This window comes from Rhinatrema bivittatum, chromosome 6 (genome assembly GCF_901001135.1).
Source record: "Rhinatrema bivittatum chromosome 6, aRhiBiv1.1, whole genome shotgun sequence".
In the NCBI taxonomy this organism is placed as follows: Eukaryota; Metazoa; Chordata; class Amphibia; order Gymnophiona; family Rhinatrematidae; genus Rhinatrema; species Rhinatrema bivittatum.
In genome coordinates, this window is record NC_042620.1 from 209878484 (window position 1) to 209896422 (window position 17939).

The following is a 17939-nucleotide window of genomic DNA, read 5'->3' on the forward strand; positions in this document are numbered from 1 at the left end:
CCGGGAACAAGGGCCCTCGAGGAGCGAGTACCGGTTCCAGACTGCAATCTACAAAGTAAGAGAGAGAGCAAGGCCCCCGAGGAGCAGGTACCCCTAGTTAGTCTGAGGAGGCAGAGTAGCTTAGGTAGTACGAATCCATATCTGTTGTCATTCCTTATCCTTGCTAACTCGATGTGTTAGCAAATTCTAAGACCTTAAATATCCGTCGCGAGTGACGTCATCTTCGGGGGACACCCCCGAGGTACGCGCCATCGCCGGTACTTCAGATGGGGCTTGCGTCGCGCGCAGCCCGCCCCTAGGCCTCCAGGAAACATGGCGGTTAGCAGCGTGGAGCCATCCGGGGACACCGGAGGACCTCGGCAGAGGAATGCCGCGGCAGCCAATCTTCACTCGGGCGAAGAGGGAGGCGCCAAAGAGGTGAGGAGGGCGTCGGGAACCGACGGACACAACAGTATCTTTAAAGCTAATGTTCATAATTCATTTTAGCCTGAGACTCTCTTTCATGGGCACATGTTGGCTGACCTCTCCTCCCTCCAGTCCCATTAACTACATACCAAAGTGAAAACAAAATACGGAGTAAAAAAACAAACAAACCCTGCGGCTTTTATTATAAAGTTTGATATTTGTAGATTCAAAAGATAAGGTATGAAGTTACAGAATATCCATTAAGACCCCCTCTCTCCCTTACCGGGTTAATTCTCACAAGGTAGTCAATGGACTGCTCTGTCAAATGATCCTCACTCATGACAGTATTGTTAATGGCAGTACCTTGTAGTATTGAAGTATTTGCAGCCTGCTTTACCGACTTAGCTGTTCTGCGTATGGTATTCTGCTGTTCAAACCTGTCTGAACCTCTCTGGCTGTCACCATCTCATGCAATACCACTTCAGAACGTGTGCGGGCACCAAAAATATCTTAGCATTTGTGTGCTAAAAAAAATGCTAATATCACTTCCTATGTATTGTGCCACATATTTTACTGCATTCAATTAACAATAGCTTCAAAAGTGAGTGAATACTATTAGCAAGCACACTAATCTATAGCACTGTAACTTTTATATACTTGTATAGAGTTAATAGTGTCAATAGTTGATCAGACGATGTTCCTGGATCTGGGGGTGAAATTTCACTGTGGAAAGATTGATCAGATCTCTCTGTGGATGAGAAACAGATTTCTTTCTTATTCACTGGCGGAAGACCTTCAAGAATCTGTGACTTCATAACATGTTCCATACAGTGCAGAGGCCGTTCTAAATATTCACAATTTTTTTTATTTACATTCCACTTTTTGTTACATTTCAAAGTGGATTACATTCAGGTACTGAAAGCATTTTCCTGTCACCAGATGGCTTACAATTTGATTGTACCCAAGCATTGGAGGGTGCAGTGACTTACCCAAAGTCACAAGGAGAGTTAGCAGGATTTGAACTCTGATTTTCCTGGTCATGGCTTGCTGCTTTAACAAGGCTGTTCCTCCATGTGACACAGGCAAACAAATATCCTTCATAAAACAAAACAAGAAAGAGAACCTAGAAGCCATTGAAAACCTGTATAAAAACAGAGAAAGCAATGCACCCAAAAACCTAGCTATACCAGACCAAGCACAGAAAATGCCAAGCCTTAACCTTCTTCTAGATTCTAGAAGAAGGTTAAGGCTATTATTGTAATATTTTCAGAGACTTATTGTACATTAAAAGTGTGATCTTACATAAAATGCACATATTTACTTGTATTTAGTTTTAAACATATTGTATGGCTCTCATGGAATTACATTTTAAAATATGTGGCGTTTATGGCTCTCTCAGCCAAAAAGGTTCCTGACCCCTGTTCTAGAATGTCAACTGGTTTAATTCCAACTGAACCTCAGTGGGAAGTTTATTCCATAAAATAGGGCCCACAATTAGAAGGGATCCAGCTCTAAGCCTATATTTCCTCATAGTTTTAGTTTTTGGAATTTCCAACAACACGAGAGGTCATGTGCTTCTGTGAAGGGAGACACATTTTGGCTTAGCTCCCTTCAGGTCTACACACGATCAGCCCTTGACCTGCTGAACCCCAGCACATCTGACCCTGCCTAGCACCTGTATACAACGTACCGAGTATATTCTCTGACCCGAGAAGCTTTTTTGATGATTATGTCGAGCCGGCTATTGAAAAAAAAAAAGAGACAAAGTCAGAGCCGCAGATTCCAAGATGGCAAACAGGAAAGCCGAGCCTATGCCGGAACCAGCCCTAATGGAAAGGCTGATCACTGCAGTAATGGAGGCAGTGGAAAAACCCTTGACCACAAATTAGGTGGGAAATTTGAAGGAGTATTTGCGAAGCTGGAGGAACTAACTGGTTCCTTTGCCTCGATGGCGCACAGACTCACCAAAATGGAGCAATGCATATCGACCTTAGAGGATGGAGATGTGCAGCACCAATGCAACAACCTCTAGCATGGCTCACAGACTTGAGATTGAAATAAAATAGACAATCTCGAGAATCATTCACAGCACAACAATTTGCGCTTCATCGGCTTTCCTGAAACGATCCTTGACAACGAACTTCGTGAGTACCTTATAAAATGGCTTCCTACTGCCCTGCAGCTGCCTGAAGTGATCAGGCCAATACATATCGAGCGTTCACATTGGATAGGCTTGCACCAGGAGAATTCTACTCGACCCCATGTGGTCATTGCCTGCTTCTTAGACTTCAACCAGAAGGCAGTCATATTGCAAGTGGTACGGCAGAGTATACAACCCCACATGGAAGACCTGAAAATACTGATATTCCAGGACTATTCGGTTAAGCTGGCAAGATTACGGCAGACCTTTTCCCCGATATGGAACTATTCCAAAAAAAGATCCATTTCTCGTTATTATACCCAGCTAAACTGCGTATCACTCACTCTGGCCGCATTCATATTTACAACACTCCCGAGGAAGCACGGCATTTCCTTCAGAGCCTATCAGGTGAATGCGCGGGCTCTTGAGTTGCAGGCCTCTCAGCTAATGTTGAAGTTCTACTGTGGCTGATGCCAAGGCCACGGACTGCTTCTTGTGGCGCTTTGTTAAGACTTAGCGTTTATACTTTCTTCACATCATTCCTCAGTTTTTGCACTTTTGTTATTAAGCCGTTGAGTATATTTCTAACTGGTGACTGGTCTACGAACAATAGATCATTATGTAACTCTCCTTTTCAACAACATAATGGGGGAGTCCAAAAGTTGCTGGAACTAAGAACCATTGCTATTTCTTATGATTATCTCCTTCTGAAGTGTGGTGGAGATTCTTTATTAATAAATAAGCGAGCATCTTTCCACATATTATTTATTTATTTTATTTATTATTTTTATATACCGACATTCAATCTCAATTGAGATATCACACCGGTTTACATTCAGGTACTGTTGGTATTTCTCTATCCCCAGAGGGCTTACAATCTAAGCTTTTGTACCTTTTGTACCTCTCAGCACATAACCCTCAGAGACAGGGCATTCTCCACAGCAGGACCCACTCTGTGGAACTCCATCCCGCCAGAACTGAGACAGGAACCATGTCTTCCAACATTTAGGAAAAGACTTAAAACCTGGTTATTTATGAAAGCCTTTCCAGACACCAACTGAACCAATATTTCACCTTAATAAACTCTGACCACCCTACAGGGTAATCAATATCTTTGCCAGGTTTGGCAGGTTTCGTTCTCTCAGTTAAATTACTATCGCCTCTTCACCATTCCAAGTTGTATTACGTCCCTGTTTTATTGTAACTGCTACTCTCTCTTTTAGCACCTGTTAATGTTATCAATATTTTCCTTTTGTCACATCTTGTTAATTGTAAACCAGCATGATGTGATTCCCATCGCGAATGCCGGTATAGAAAAAAACTCAAATAAATAAATAAACCCATGACTTCCTTTCCAATGCAGACAGAACAGCTACCATTGGATGATTACTGCTGGAGCCCATATCTGCCGGATGGCTATAGTCTCTACAGTTATATCTTTGCTGCTCATTCTGTTGTAATAGACTTGTTGAGGGTGGGGGAGGGGGGCCCAAAGCATTACACTGTGACCTTAGTGCCCCAGGCAAGGGACTCAGGGAGACAGTAGGGGTAGGGAGAAGGGTGAGATAGAGAAGAGTCTGCCTTGATTAGGTTGTATCCAAAGGGGGGGGGGGGATATGGGTGGATTCGGGGGGGGGGGGGGGAAGGTTGGGTATTTATCTAACAGGTTTACGGAGATCAAGGACAACAGGAACAAATGGCATGGCAAGTGGAATTTCCAACAACACTTCCTGGCTGCATTGCAGCTCACGCTAAGGTCTATTAACAGGACAATTTCTCTCTCAAATAAGTGGGCCCCTTTCCTTGTAACATCCGAAATACTAGAGAAGAGTATCTTAAACTGAATCTATGCTGTAATAGAAAGAAATTCCTGTAGGATACCTCAATACAGTTTTTACTGCAGCATTTGGGAAAATGTTTCCTTGTCCAAATTCCTTGTGGAATGTTTGGAAGTCCTTCTATATGCATTGAAATTTCTCCTTTCTGGGTTCTTTCCTCCTTTCTTTCCCCCTCTCTCTTACTCATCTTCACCATGTCCTCTGCACCACCACCTCCTACCACCTTTCCAGCTCTAACAGCTCCATCTCCTTCATCGGTACCCTCCAATGTATGCTGTTAGATGATGTTAGCGCTCACCCCGCCAGGAGGATGGAGTTAGCAATCTGATAGCGCTCACCCTGCCAGGTGAGCAATCTGATAGTGATCAGCTCCTCCTGAGGGGAGGAGTTGGCAATCTGATAAGCTTGGCTCCTGTAGGAGGAGATGTTAGTAATCTGTTAGTGCTTTGCTCCCCCAGAAGGAAGGAGTTGGCAAAGTATTATGCTTTGTTCCTGTAGAAAGAGGAGCCAGCAACCTGTATGATCCTTACGGGGAGTAGGCTATCTGATATGGTCTGATGTGGGTTGGATCCCACAGAGTGGCAGAAGATGATACCGCTCTATTAGTGTAAGGAGTAACACGTAGTAGAAATACTGAATCCCTGGGCAGATGACAGCGCCCTCTAGTGGAGATCCTGAGAGGGACCACCGGCTAGGCTGGAGTATTGAGACAAACACAGATAGTTCTTTATTAGACTGGAAGTAGAACCACCAGAGGTGGCAGTAGTGAGCTGATGTGCCCCACAGGGCTGAAGTCCCTCAGATACTGGAATCACGATCTCTGAGTTGCTGAGCTGTAAGGAGAGACTATAGGTAGTGAATAGACAGGGTATGCTGGACATACAACCAGTGGTAGATGATACACTCACACTTGTAGATATCTGTAATGTCTTCTTATGTAACAGAGAGTCTTCAGTATTCAGGAACAGGAGCCGCAGGTGAATACTGGTTCCTGTAGACAGTCTGAAATAGAACTCACAATAACTGTGTATGGGATGGTTTCTGGAATAGAAGAGAGGCTAGGAGAAATTTAGGAACATAGGCCCTCGTGGAGCGAGTTCCGGTTCCTATCTGCAATGGTATGTCACGATCTCCGTACTTGCAATAACGTCTTGGACTGAAGGGAGTCTTGAGAGTTAGGAACATGGGCCCTCGTAGAGTGAGTACCGGTTCTTGTCTGTGATAGGACTCACTGTGTTCACATCTGCGATCGCCTCCAGGCAATAGGAGTCTTCCTGAGTATTCGGGAACTTAGGCCCTCGAGGGGGCGAGTACCGGATCCCATCCAACAATCTGAAATCAAAAAGAGAGAGAGCGGGGCCCCCGAGGAGCGGGTACCCCTAGGTGAGTCCTGTAGAGGCAGAGCAGCGGAGAAAGGATTCCCCAAGAGTTCTGAGGAAGGGGTTCCTACCCTTGTCCTTGCTAACTTGAATTGAATTAGCAATCAAAGACCTTTTATGTTGGAAGCGGATGAAACCATCACTACGGGGGGGATGCCCCCGAGGTTCGCACCCTTGCTGGTACAAAGTCTGGAGCATGCATGCGTCCTTACAATCATCAGGAACATGGCGGATCTATAGCGTCATGCCAGCCCGGGGATTCCAGGAAGGAAAATGGCGAAGAGAAGCCGCGGCCACATCTGTCCGTCAGAGCCGAACGGAGTCGCCACAAGGTAGAGAGAGTGGAGCGAGGGGCGAGAATAGGCACAAATGCAACAGCTGAAACCTTGAAATAGCGTTTGAGCTAAAAATGTAACACTTGCTCTGAGGTGGGAGTTAAATTTTAGGGCCTTATCAATGTACGTGTACCAAGCTATTTGGTGTGTGCTTGCTAAAGCTTCACTTGTATATGTCGTTCCTCCTTCATTTACATGCGCATATGTGTTAATTGTAGTGTGCCCAAATGAAAAGTCCAATAAATCAATTCCATTGTAAATAGTGATTCCTGTTAATATCAGTATATCAAAAGGATTGTCGCACTGGGTACATTAGGCTCTATGGGGCCGATTTTAAATTTTACGCGCGTGTGGTACATTTGTGCGCACTACCCGGCGCGCACAATGTACACCCGATTTTATACATGCGCACAGTCGCTCCACCCTCTCTACCTTGTGGCGACTCCCTTCGGCTCTGACGGACAGATGTGGCCGCGGCTTCTCTTCGCCATTTTCTTCCTGGAATCCCTGGGCTGGCATGACGCTATGGATCTGCCATATTCCTGATGACGTAAGGGCGCGCGCATGCTCCAGACTTTGTACCAGCAAGGGTGCGAACCTCGGGGGCGTCCCCCTCATAGTGATGGTCATCCGCTTCCAACATAAAAGGTCTTTGATTGCTAATTCAATTCGAGTTAGCAAGGACAAGGGTAGGAACCCCTTCTTCGCAACTCTTGGGGAATCCTTTCTCCGCTGCTCTGCCTCTACAGACTCACCTAGGGGTACCTGCTCCTCGGGGGCCCCGCTCTCTCTTCTTGATTTCAGATTGTTGGACGGGATCGGGTACTCGCCCCTTGAGGGCCTATGTTCCCAGGGTCGGCGCGCGCAAGGGGGTGCACAGTTGTGCATCTTGCATGCGCTGAGTCCAAGGGGAGCCTGGATGGTTTTCCCTGTTCCCTCCAAGGCCGCTCCGAAATAGGAGGAGCCTTGGAGGGAACTTTTTTTAGATTCACCCCCCCCCCACCTTTCCCCTCCCTTCCCCTATCTAACCCACCCCCCAGCCCTACCTAAATCCCAACTACCTTTTTTCGCCGTGTTACGCCTGCCGGCAGCTGCCAACACACCATGCTCCAACACAGGCCACTGTGTTGGAGCACTCGGCCCCGCCCCGGACCACCCATTTTTGAAAGCCCCGGGATATACTCGCGTCCCGGGGCTTGCGCGCACCACCGAGCCTATGCAAAATAGGCTTGGCGCACGCAGGGGTAGGTTTTCGGGGGTTACGCGTGTAACCCTTTGAAAACCTACCCCTATATTTTGAAAACCTACAATCAAGTCCAAATTTCACAATATTGTTTTATGTATATATATATTTTTTTTACAAATAACATTTATTCAAACAATGCTTATCCCCTTCACTCTTTCTTTAATGTTTTCATCCCTGACGTGGGACCATGTTTTGAATAAAGATTCTGAGTCAGGGGAATGTTCTGAAATATTCAATGTTATGCTGTATTATGATTACTAGATGATAAGAAATATTTCCACTCTTGCATGCATGTCACTCTTTATCACTTCCAATTTCTGTATTATATGGGATTAGCCAGTTATACTTATCCGGTTAACTTTAGGAAAATTGATTTTATATTGTATTTGACTGCGATTGTTTTTTGTATTGTATCATGACTTACATCCTGCTGTAATCCGCCTAGCACAGCAATGCCAATAAAGGCGGAATATAAATATTTAAAATAAATGTGACAGGGGCTTTGCCCATCACTAACTCAGTCCCCAGTATATTTCCATCAGTGAGATAGTGGGAAGGTCTAGTGTGGTCTCTTCAGAAACCAGTGCAGTATACATTCTAGGAGCTTAGAGGTGAATTCTAAAAGCTCAACTTGTGCCAAAGTTATGGGATGCGTGAATATGTTGGGCTGGTGCACATCAAATAGATTTTAAGCCAACTGATAAGTGTGTACTTGCCACTGTGCATACAAATGAAAAGTTCAAAAAAGGGGCATACGTGGACATGATCTGGGCAAGACATGGGCGTTCCTGGATTTAAACTTGAAATAGCACTTAAATACTTACGTGCACTGTCACGAGCCGGGGTCCCTTCTGTGAAACTTTACTTCTGCTATGGATGGTGTGTAAGTAGTAAAACAAAAAAATCTAGGCAGATCAGTGGAGTTTTAAAGGTCGGGGCTAACAGGGGGGTTTGGAAGTCCTATCCCTTAACTGGGTGAACTGGGAACACACTGGGAAAATGGTCAATGGCATTAGCATGCGTGGCTTTTAAAATTCCCCCACTTGCGCGGTAGATGTGGCATTTGTGCGCACAAGCACATGTCCACTTAAAATTGTGTGCAAATATGCACGCAGTCAGACTGTTTTATGACATGCGCACATAGACACGCGTATGTTATAAAATGGCCGTGTCCCTGGGTGCAGGCTGACGAATACGCAAATGCATGCCAGTGTTCTGCTATGAAAGTTACTGTCAGTTTCCATAGTTCACAATTTAGCAAGCATAATAACCTTTAGTACACGGGCCTTTTGCTAAGAATGTAGCTTTAATAGTATTTTTTAAAATTTAAACATGTGTCCTTATAAGCGCATAAATGGCAGAGAGCAGCGTGTGATGTAAGCCCATGCCTTGGGCATTTGCTTATTCTCAAATTTGAAAACAGAGCCCTCCAGTTTCTCATTGTGTACTTTTTTTTTTAATTCTTATTTAAAACTAGGCTTTGATTACCACAAATTTGCACCATAGTGCTGGATTTGACCTCAACACAGGAGCCGTGGCAAAGATACAGACGTTGTTAAAGGGGCATTGTCCAAATGTGTCTGAAATGCAGAGCAAATGGATTGAGACCACATTCTGGCCTTCATTAGAAGGTAAAGGGAAAACTCTGGTATAGTATTCACTTTAAAAAGTTAGCTTTCCTCAATGGTGCAGCATCAATGTAAGTCCCATTTATATAAAGCTACAAAAACATTGCATTGTATCATACGGCTATCTTTAATATATTTGACTATGCCAGAGGTTAGAAGTATCATGCTGCATGGAGATAGGACTATTACAGAAATATTAATGTTTCAGTTAGGCTGGGTCCAAAGAAAAGAAACCCCTCTGCCTCTAGGTCCACATTTTTTTTTTATCTATCTTGTAATGCAGGTTTTGGGTGCATGCTGATTTACATAGTGTAAGACCCTACACACTGAGCAATTATAAATGTGTTGAACAATCTACTTTCATGGTTTGCACAAACTGGAGTTCTCTTTGGAGTAGGATAGGCAATGCTGGTCCTCACAAGCCACAAACAGGCAATGCTGGTCCTCACAAGCCACAAACAGGCTGTGCTGGTCCTCAATCCAGTGTGTATGCAAATATTTCTCATGCATATTCATTGTGGGTATCCTGAAAACCAAGCCTGTTTGCAGTGCTTGAGGTCGGAGTTGCCTACCTTTGCTTTAGACCATTACCAATTAATACATTAAAGGGCTTGAATGACACTTTTTAAAGTCTGTGCACATCTTCCAAACAACTGCATAAATCTGTAGGGTATTATTTGAACATCTATGAAAGCAAATAGAAACAAAAGAGATTTTTTGAGTGTACCACTTAGAATGAATTGTAGGCAAACCTAACAATCCCCTTCTTTTCTAATGAGTCTGCAGATTAACCTATGTATATAATTTATGGTGTTGCAAGATACTGTTCATACAGCAAGAGTATTCATTTTTTGATATGTATAATACTGAATTTTTGTCATTAACAGGAACTCTGGAGTCAAAAATTAAAAATTTCCGCTGTATCTTTTATAACTGGGTATATGTAGAATGCACTTGGCAGCCAGGGACAAATCTTCCTCCTGAGGCCAACTATGAATTATATTATTGGTATGTATAAACTGATATTATATCAGCTGAAATTTACATTGAAAGCAGATTGGAGAGAGTTTGATCCAGAATTTATGGTCCATGAAGCTCTGTTTTCTGTGAAGCCCACGTCCTTGCCTCCTTTTCTCTGCCACCCTCCCACCACGCTAGTGCATTCCCATTGACTGCAGGCTACAAGGTCTGCTGCTTTTATGATTCCTCAGGCTCTGTTCCACCTACCTACTCCGGGGGGGGGGGGGAGAACAGAAGTGACTCATAATGTTCCTTGGGCTTATAAAAAGAGAAAATTAAACCCTGGCCGAGACTGGGGAGAGCCACTAAACCAAAGTAGCACAGCTCCAGATGGAATCCTGCTTTCTCTTGTAGAGAGCCAGGGCTGGGGCAAGGGTCAATACCAACAAACCCGCCTTGCACAAACTACCTGGCTCCACCTTTCCACCACAATTAAGCATTATGCATTAAGTAACAGATTTTACATGAAAAAGAGCATTTAGTATTCTAAGTGATGATATCACTTACAGCCAATGTTCCCTCTAAGCTGTATGGAGGCTGTGCAAAACTTTTCTACCCCTGCGCAGTAAGACCGGCAGGGCCATGGTGGAGCTCAACCCACCATGGCCCGAAGCACAGACAAAACTCCCAAAGCTTTGGCCCGGTGCCCTGCAGTATTAAAAACTCGCTACAGTAGCACTTTCTCTATGCTGATCTCGCAATGCACAAGATCAGCATGAAGGAAGAGCTAGCCCTGAAGATTTTTAAAACTGTGGGGCCTGCACAGGCTTCAATTCCAGTAGCAGCGATTTGGCTCCTTCCCAACAGCTATGCAGAGCAGTGATAGTGGCAGCAGAGTGAAAGAGGCTCCTGGCAAAAGAAAGAAGGGGCCTTCCTTAAGTATGTGTATGAATGAGAGTTTGCCTGGGTGTGTGAATGAATAGGTGCCTGCCTATGGGGGTCTGTGTATGTGTGTGAGCTGAATGGGTGCCTGCCTTGGGGATCTGTATGTATGTGAGAGTGTGTGCCTGCCTATGGTCTGTGTAAAAATGGGTGCCTGCCTGGGGGGGTGTGTGTGTGTGTGTGTGTGAGAATGAATATGTGCTTGCCTGGGGTGTATGTGTGAGAGAATGAATGGGAGCTTGCCTGGGTATATGTTTGTGTGGGAGTCAGAGTGAGAGCCTGTGTGTGAGAGTGTGAGACAGTATGTGAGAGAACCGGTATATATGTATGAGAGAAAGAGAGCAAGTGAAAGTGACAGCCGTGTGTAAGCCACAGCATGTAACAGTGGGAGACTGTATGTATGAGAGCATTTGAGAGAAAGACAGAGACAGCGTGTGAGAATGAGCGCCTGAGTGTGTGTTTGAGAGAGGAAGAGAAGAAACAGGTAGAGAGAGAAGAAACAGAGAAAAAAAAGAGTTCCTGTAAAAGGAATTGGGAAAGGACCCAGAAAGGGAACATGGGGAAAAAAAAAAAAGGCTGGGACCAACCGATTAGAGAAATAAGATCAGACTACAAAGGTAAAAAAAAAAAAAAATTAAATTTTTAGTGATTGGCATATGTTATCTTTGGGAATGTGCACTACATATTATTTTGTTCTTTCTTCAGTGTTCTACTGTTCAGAATCTGGTTTCTCTTTCTCGGGCTTTCCATTGTATTTTTGTCTGCCTGTTTCTGTTTCTAATTTGTAGTCCCTTATTATGTATTGGGTAAGGGTCTGTCTGTGTTCTGCATGTGTGACTGAGGTGCGGTATGGCTACTGGTATGTAGTTTTTCTGTGGGGCTTTGGAGCAGTAGGTGGTGTATTAATGTTCTAGGGCATGGAATAATATTTGCATTGCTGCCGTGTCATAGATAAGGCTGAGTCCTGAGATAGTGCTAGAATGGTTAGGTATGGCAAGTTCTAGGTGCTTTTTTTTTTTTTTTTTTGCAGGGGTTTGTTTTACTTTTCAAAGTGTTTTGGCAGTGATGGGTTTGCAGTTACTGAGATAAGTGTGTGTGTGTGTGTGTAAGAGTAGGAGAATTGAGTGAGTTTGTATGAGAGTCTGGGGAATGAATGAGAAGCATGAAAGTGAGTGTGTGTGTATTTGTGAGAATGAGCGTACATATGTGAGAGAGAATATGAGAGTGAGTATGTAAGTGTGTATATGTAAGAAAGTTTGTGTGCATGCTGCTCCAATGTTCCAACTAAGGACTGAGTTGCTGTGAGAATAAACTTGATAGGCTTTTTGCATCAAAGAAAGTAGTGCTCACAGGGTAATGAAACAAAACATTTTTGCTCACAAGCAAAACGTTTTGCACACAGCAACCCAATCCTTAAAGGGAACATTGCTTACAGCAGAGCTTTCCAAAGTGTGTGTCGGGACACATTAGTGTGTCGCCTGTAGTGTGGAGGTGTATCGCCCGGTCCACAGGGCCAGCGGAAGCAGGGAACTATAGCAGGAAAATCGGCGGGCAGTGGTGGAGCTTACATCACCACGGCCCGAAGAAAAGGGTCACGTTCACTCCTCCTCCTTCCTGCCTGTGCAGCCCTGGAAGAAAAACGTTGCCGGAGCCGTGTGGGCAGGAAGGAGGAGGAGCATCTGCTGCGTACAGAAGAAGAGCAGCATTAATGGGCCGTTGCAGATCCCACGTCGCGGCAGCCCGAGAAGAGGAGGAAACCCGATAGCAGGGCCGCTGCAGATCCCATGTCACGGCCAGGGAAGATCAGGGCCTCTGAAGAGCCCATCCTTCGGCAACCCGTGCGGAGGGACAGAATGTGCCAGTGAGAGCCTGTGCTTGAGCAAGAGAGCATGTAGGAGTGAGAGAGCCTGTGTGTGTGAGAGTGAGACAGCATGTGCACGAGAGAGACAGTACGTATGTATGTACGAGAGAGAGGCATGTGAGAGCTGTGGATGTGTGAGATTGCATGTGAGTGAGAGCCTATGTGTGTGAGAATGAGAACCTGATTATGTGTTTGAGGGAAGACAGATGGAGAGAAAAGAAATAGAAAAAAAGACCCTGTAAAAGGAATTGGCAAAAAAACAAGAAAGGAAAGCTGGAAAAAAAAGCCTGTGACCAACCGATTAGAAAACTAAGATCAGACAGCAAAGGTAAAAAAAAAAATTACTTTTTAGTGATTGGCACATGTAATCTTTGGGAATGTGCAAGAGTAGCACTTTCTCTATGCCGATCTCACAATGTACGAGATCAGCATGGAGGAAGTGGAAGCCTGCAAATATTTATTATGAGATAGGTTGTGTTGTGAAACATTTTATTTATGTATATATTTAAGGAAACATACATAAATTGTTGAAATACATTTTGTTCGTTTAACCTTTAACTTCTGGTTTGCTGGTAGACTGAATTACTGTGTCACGAAATTATGTTTGTCTAAAAAGTGTGTCACCAACATGAAAAGTTTGGAAAGCTCTGGCTTACAGCATGTATATTATTTACATGCACTGCTATAGTACCAACAAAAACACTTTGCAAAAAAAGGCACCTGCATCAATATATTATTAGGTCTATTGTAAAACGTGTTGGCCTTCAGAAAGCAAAGAGTAAACTGAATTACAACATAGTAAACCTCTCTTACAAAAACAGCACTAACTGCCAGCATTCAAACAGTAACAACCCTACCTATGAAAATGCAACATTGCAAATATTACATCAGGCCCTAAAACACCAATACACCTGATATTAGGAAAACAGAACAAGTCAAGCTGTTATAGATCCCTACACAGTAGCAGAATACCTCACATGAGTTGCACATGCAGAATGCACAGACTCTTAGCAAATATAGATTAAAGAGACAATAAAGTTTAACTAGAAACATGCAAACAAAAACTTAGTTGGAAACCATAAGACTCCGTATGTAGTGCAATAATGGAAAAACAGAAACATCACCATTCATCATCAAACAATAAAATCAAGTTTTATATAAACCATCAAATATATAGTAAAACAATATGCATAAAAAGAATAAATGTCAAAGCAGCTGATGATTAGAACATCCAATGATAAAAACTATATAACATTTATTTTTATTTTCTAATCAATAAAATATTTCAAAACAGCAGACACATCAAATAACACACAATAATTAAAACTAAGGCTAAAAAAATCCCTTGCTCTCCATACTTAAGAACATAAGAACATGCCATACTGGGTCAGACCAAGGATTCATCAAGCCCAGAATCCTATATCCAACAGTGGCCAATCCAGGCTACAAGAACCTGGCAAGTACCCAAAAACTAAGTCTATCCCATGCTACTGATGCTAGTAATAGCAGTGGCTATTTTCTAAGTCAACTTGATTAATAGGTAAAGGACTTCTCCTTTAAGAACTTATCCAAACCTTTTTTAAACCCAGCTACAATAACTGCAATAACCACATCCCCTGGCAACAAATTCCAGAGTTTAATTGTGCGTTGAGTGAAAAAGAACTTTCCCCGATTAGTTTTAAATGTGCTACATGCTAACTTCATGGAGTGACCCCCCCTAGTCCTTCTATTATCCGAAAGAGTAAATAACCGATTCACATTTACCCATTGTAACTAGCTCTCATGATTTTAAACACCTCTATCACATCCCCCCTCAGCCGTCTCTTCTCCAAGCTGAACAGTCCTAATCTTTTTAGTCTTTCCTCTTAGGGGAGCTGTTCCATCCCCTTTATCATTTTGATCGCCCTTCTCTGTACCTTCTCCATCGCAACTATATCTTTTCTGAGATGTAGCAACCAGAATTGTACACAGTATTCAAGGTGCGGTCTCACAATGGAGCGATACAGAGGCATTATGACATTTTCCATTTTATTCACCATTCCCTTCCTAATAATTCCTAACTTGGAAACTTTAGATTCCAGTCACCCTGAGATTGTCAGGGATTGGAGGTATGCAAAATTTTTTTCTCCTTTCTCATATATATATATTAGAGATGTGAATCGTGTGATCGATCGTCTTAACGATCGATTTTGGCTGGGGGGGGGGAGGGAATCTGATCGTCGCGGTTTTGTTTTTTTTTAAATCGGTTTAAATCGTAAATCGGGGGAGGGCGGGAAAACCGGCACACTTAAAACAAACCCTAAAACCCACCTCGACCTTTAAAATAAATCCCCACCCTCCCGAACCCCCCCAAAATGTTTTAAATTACCTGGAGTCCAGTGGGGGGGTCCCGGTGTGATCTTCCACTCTCGGGCCACGGCTGCGTTAATAGAAATGGCGGCGGCGCTACCTTTGCCCTGTCACCTTTGCCGGCGCCATTTTGGTTCCTGTCCCCCGACGTCACGAGCGCAGGAGATCGCTCCCGGACCCCCAGGGACTTTTGGCCAGCTTGGGGGGGCCTCCTGACCCCCACAAGACTTGCCAAAAGTCCAGCGGGGGTCCGGGAGCGACCTCCTGCACTCGTTGCCGTATTGCAAAATGGCGCCGGCCATACAGCCATACGGCCGGCGCCATTTTGCAATACGGCTATACGGCCGGCGCCATTTTGCAATATGGCAACGTGTGCAGGAGGTCGCTCCCGGACCCCCGCTGGACTTTTGGCAAGTCTTGTGGGGGATCAGGAGGCCCCCCCAAGCTGGCCAAAAGTCCCTGGGGGTCCAGCGGGGTTCCGGGAGCAATCTCCTGCGCTCGTGACGTCGGGGGACAGGAACCAAAATGGCGCCGGCGCTACCTTTGCCCTGTCATATGACAGGATACCCAATCCTGGCAAACTATTCATATATCACAAACCAATTAACAACTAATAAATATATTGTGACATCAATCCCATTTTCCAATCTTTATTGGTGAAAATTTCATAAAACATCCCACATTTAATACATAATACCCCTCACAATAGATATTATTTTTTTAAAAACTATTTCATCATACCCATACACAACCCATACACTCTACATACCATTCATACAAATCTCACTAATCCTTATATTCTTCAATTTTCAGAGATTCAAGTTAAACATCAAAGACAAATCTTTTCACAACACTTATCCAAATTAGATACAATGGGCGGATTTCAGAGCCCTGCTCGCGTAAATCCGCCCAAAACCGGGCGGAATTTACGCGAGCAGGCCCTGCGCGCCGGTGAGCCTATTTACATAGGCTCACCGGCGCGCGCAGAACCCCGGGGACTCGCGTAAGTCCCGGGGTTTTCGGAGTGGGCGTGTCGGGAGGCGTGTCGGGGCGGGGCCGGAGCGCGCGGCGTTTGCGGGGGGCGTGTCGGCAGCGTTTTGGGGGCGGGTACGGGGGGCGTGGCTACGGCCCGGGGGCGTGGCCGCGCCCTCCATACCGCCCCCAGGTCGCGGCCCGGCGCGCAGGAGGCCCGCTGGCGCGGCGGGGATTTACGCCTCCCTCCGGGAGGCGTAAATCCCCCGACAAAGGTAGGATGGGGGTTTAGACAGGGCCGGGCGGGTGGGTTAGGGAGGGGAAGGGAGGGGAAGGTGAGGGGAGGGCAAAGGAAAGTTCCCTTCTAGGCCGCTCCGATTTCGGAGCGGCCTAGGAGGGAACGGGGGTAGGCTGCACGGCTCGGCGCGCGCAGGCTATATGAAATCGATAGCCTTGCGCGCGCCGATCCAGGATTTTAGCCGATACGCGCGACTACGCGCGTATCTACTAAAATCCAGCGTACTTTTGTTTGCGCCTGGAGCGCAAACAAAAGTAGGCTGTTCGCGCTCGTCTGAAAATCTACCCCAATCTGTTTTGTAAGCAGAAAGAGTCGCATTACACATTGATTCATGCGTTACAAGAACGTCAATCCTCTTAATCCTTCTTTGTCTTCTCTCTACATGTTTCGCCTTCCCTCAGGCTTCTTCAGGAGAGTTTTTCAACAATCTCCCACTGCTTATGTATCCAACATCTATCCACAGGGCTTTCTAAAACATTTCACAAAATTCGTAAACACTTCATTCAATATACTTTTCATAATTCATCACTTTATAAATAATTCCAACATACTATTATACCTGCACGTCCCAAAAAACAGGAGAATGGCCTTACAGGATCTACATGCACACAGGAATTGTAGACAGTTCTTTGCAGTTTCAGCAAATATGTTTTCTTTTTGCTATCTTCCTGCAGCCAGTACATTTATAAATAGTCAGTATATCATCCAAATAGCTTCCATCTTTATTCCCTTCTGTAGTTAGCATGAGTTACATGGTTTTTGGTCTGTAAAATTTAACCTAGCACCTTGTCCCATGTATTAGGTACAAATCATATTATAGCAGAATAAAACTGACTGCCACACATACATCTACCACCCTTTAAGTAAATAAATGTTTGTTGCTACTGAATCCTATTCTCTCGCACATTGTACCATGACCTCTTGTTCTAGAACATTCTTTTTTCTGAAAAAGATTTGCTTCTTGTACCTGATTTATATCTTTGAGGTATTTGCATGTTTCTATCACAGGTATAAATATTTAGATCATTAAGAAACCTATTTACTAAATCATAATAATGGGGCAATGCCTGTGTGAAGAAACATGTAAGGAACTCCCTCAGAACATCTTAAAAGCCCAGGTACAGCTATCTGTATCATTTCTCCTTAAGTGTTGGGGACTTAGATAGACAGTGGACCCTTAGGCCGGCCTGCGGGAGACCTGGGGTAGTTGGACTATGGTCTCAGGGCAGCAGGCCGGTAGGCAGACCAGGCTGATGCAGACAGTAGGCTTCACCCGGAAGCTGGTACTCCCCCGGGAGGAGCCCTTGGGGACCCGGCCGCTGGGACTTAGGCGATCTCTGGTCCGGTTCTTGAGTAGACTGGTGTTGAAGCAGATGAAGGAGACCTGGCAGGAGCTGCGGCGGGCTGAAGTCAGGCAGCGAGAAACCAGGCAAGGACTGCAGCAAGCTGTAGGCAGGCAGAGCAGAACCAGGCAGGACCTGTAGCAAGCTGAAGACAGGCAGAGCGGAACCAGGCAGGACCTGTAGCAAGCTGAAGACAGGCAGAGCGGAACCAGGCAGGAACCTGTAGCAAGCTGAAGACAGGCA

At 44.8% G+C, this 17939-nt stretch overlaps 1 protein-coding gene across 3 annotated transcripts in view; it reads left to right on the forward strand.

Annotated features, from left to right (window-relative positions):
* Window positions 1–17939, forward strand: part of IL13RA2 (interleukin 13 receptor subunit alpha 2) — a 100782-nt gene that overhangs the window by 39391 nt on the left and 43452 nt on the right. For all 3 annotated transcript variants that reach the window (XM_029606514.1, XM_029606516.1, XM_029606515.1), the window contains exons 4-5: window positions 8821–8974; window positions 9859–9979. In XM_029606514.1, the coding sequence (XP_029462374.1) occupies window positions 8821–8974; window positions 9859–9979 (275 nt within the window). The remainder of the gene's footprint in view (window positions 1–8820; window positions 8975–9858; window positions 9980–17939) is intronic.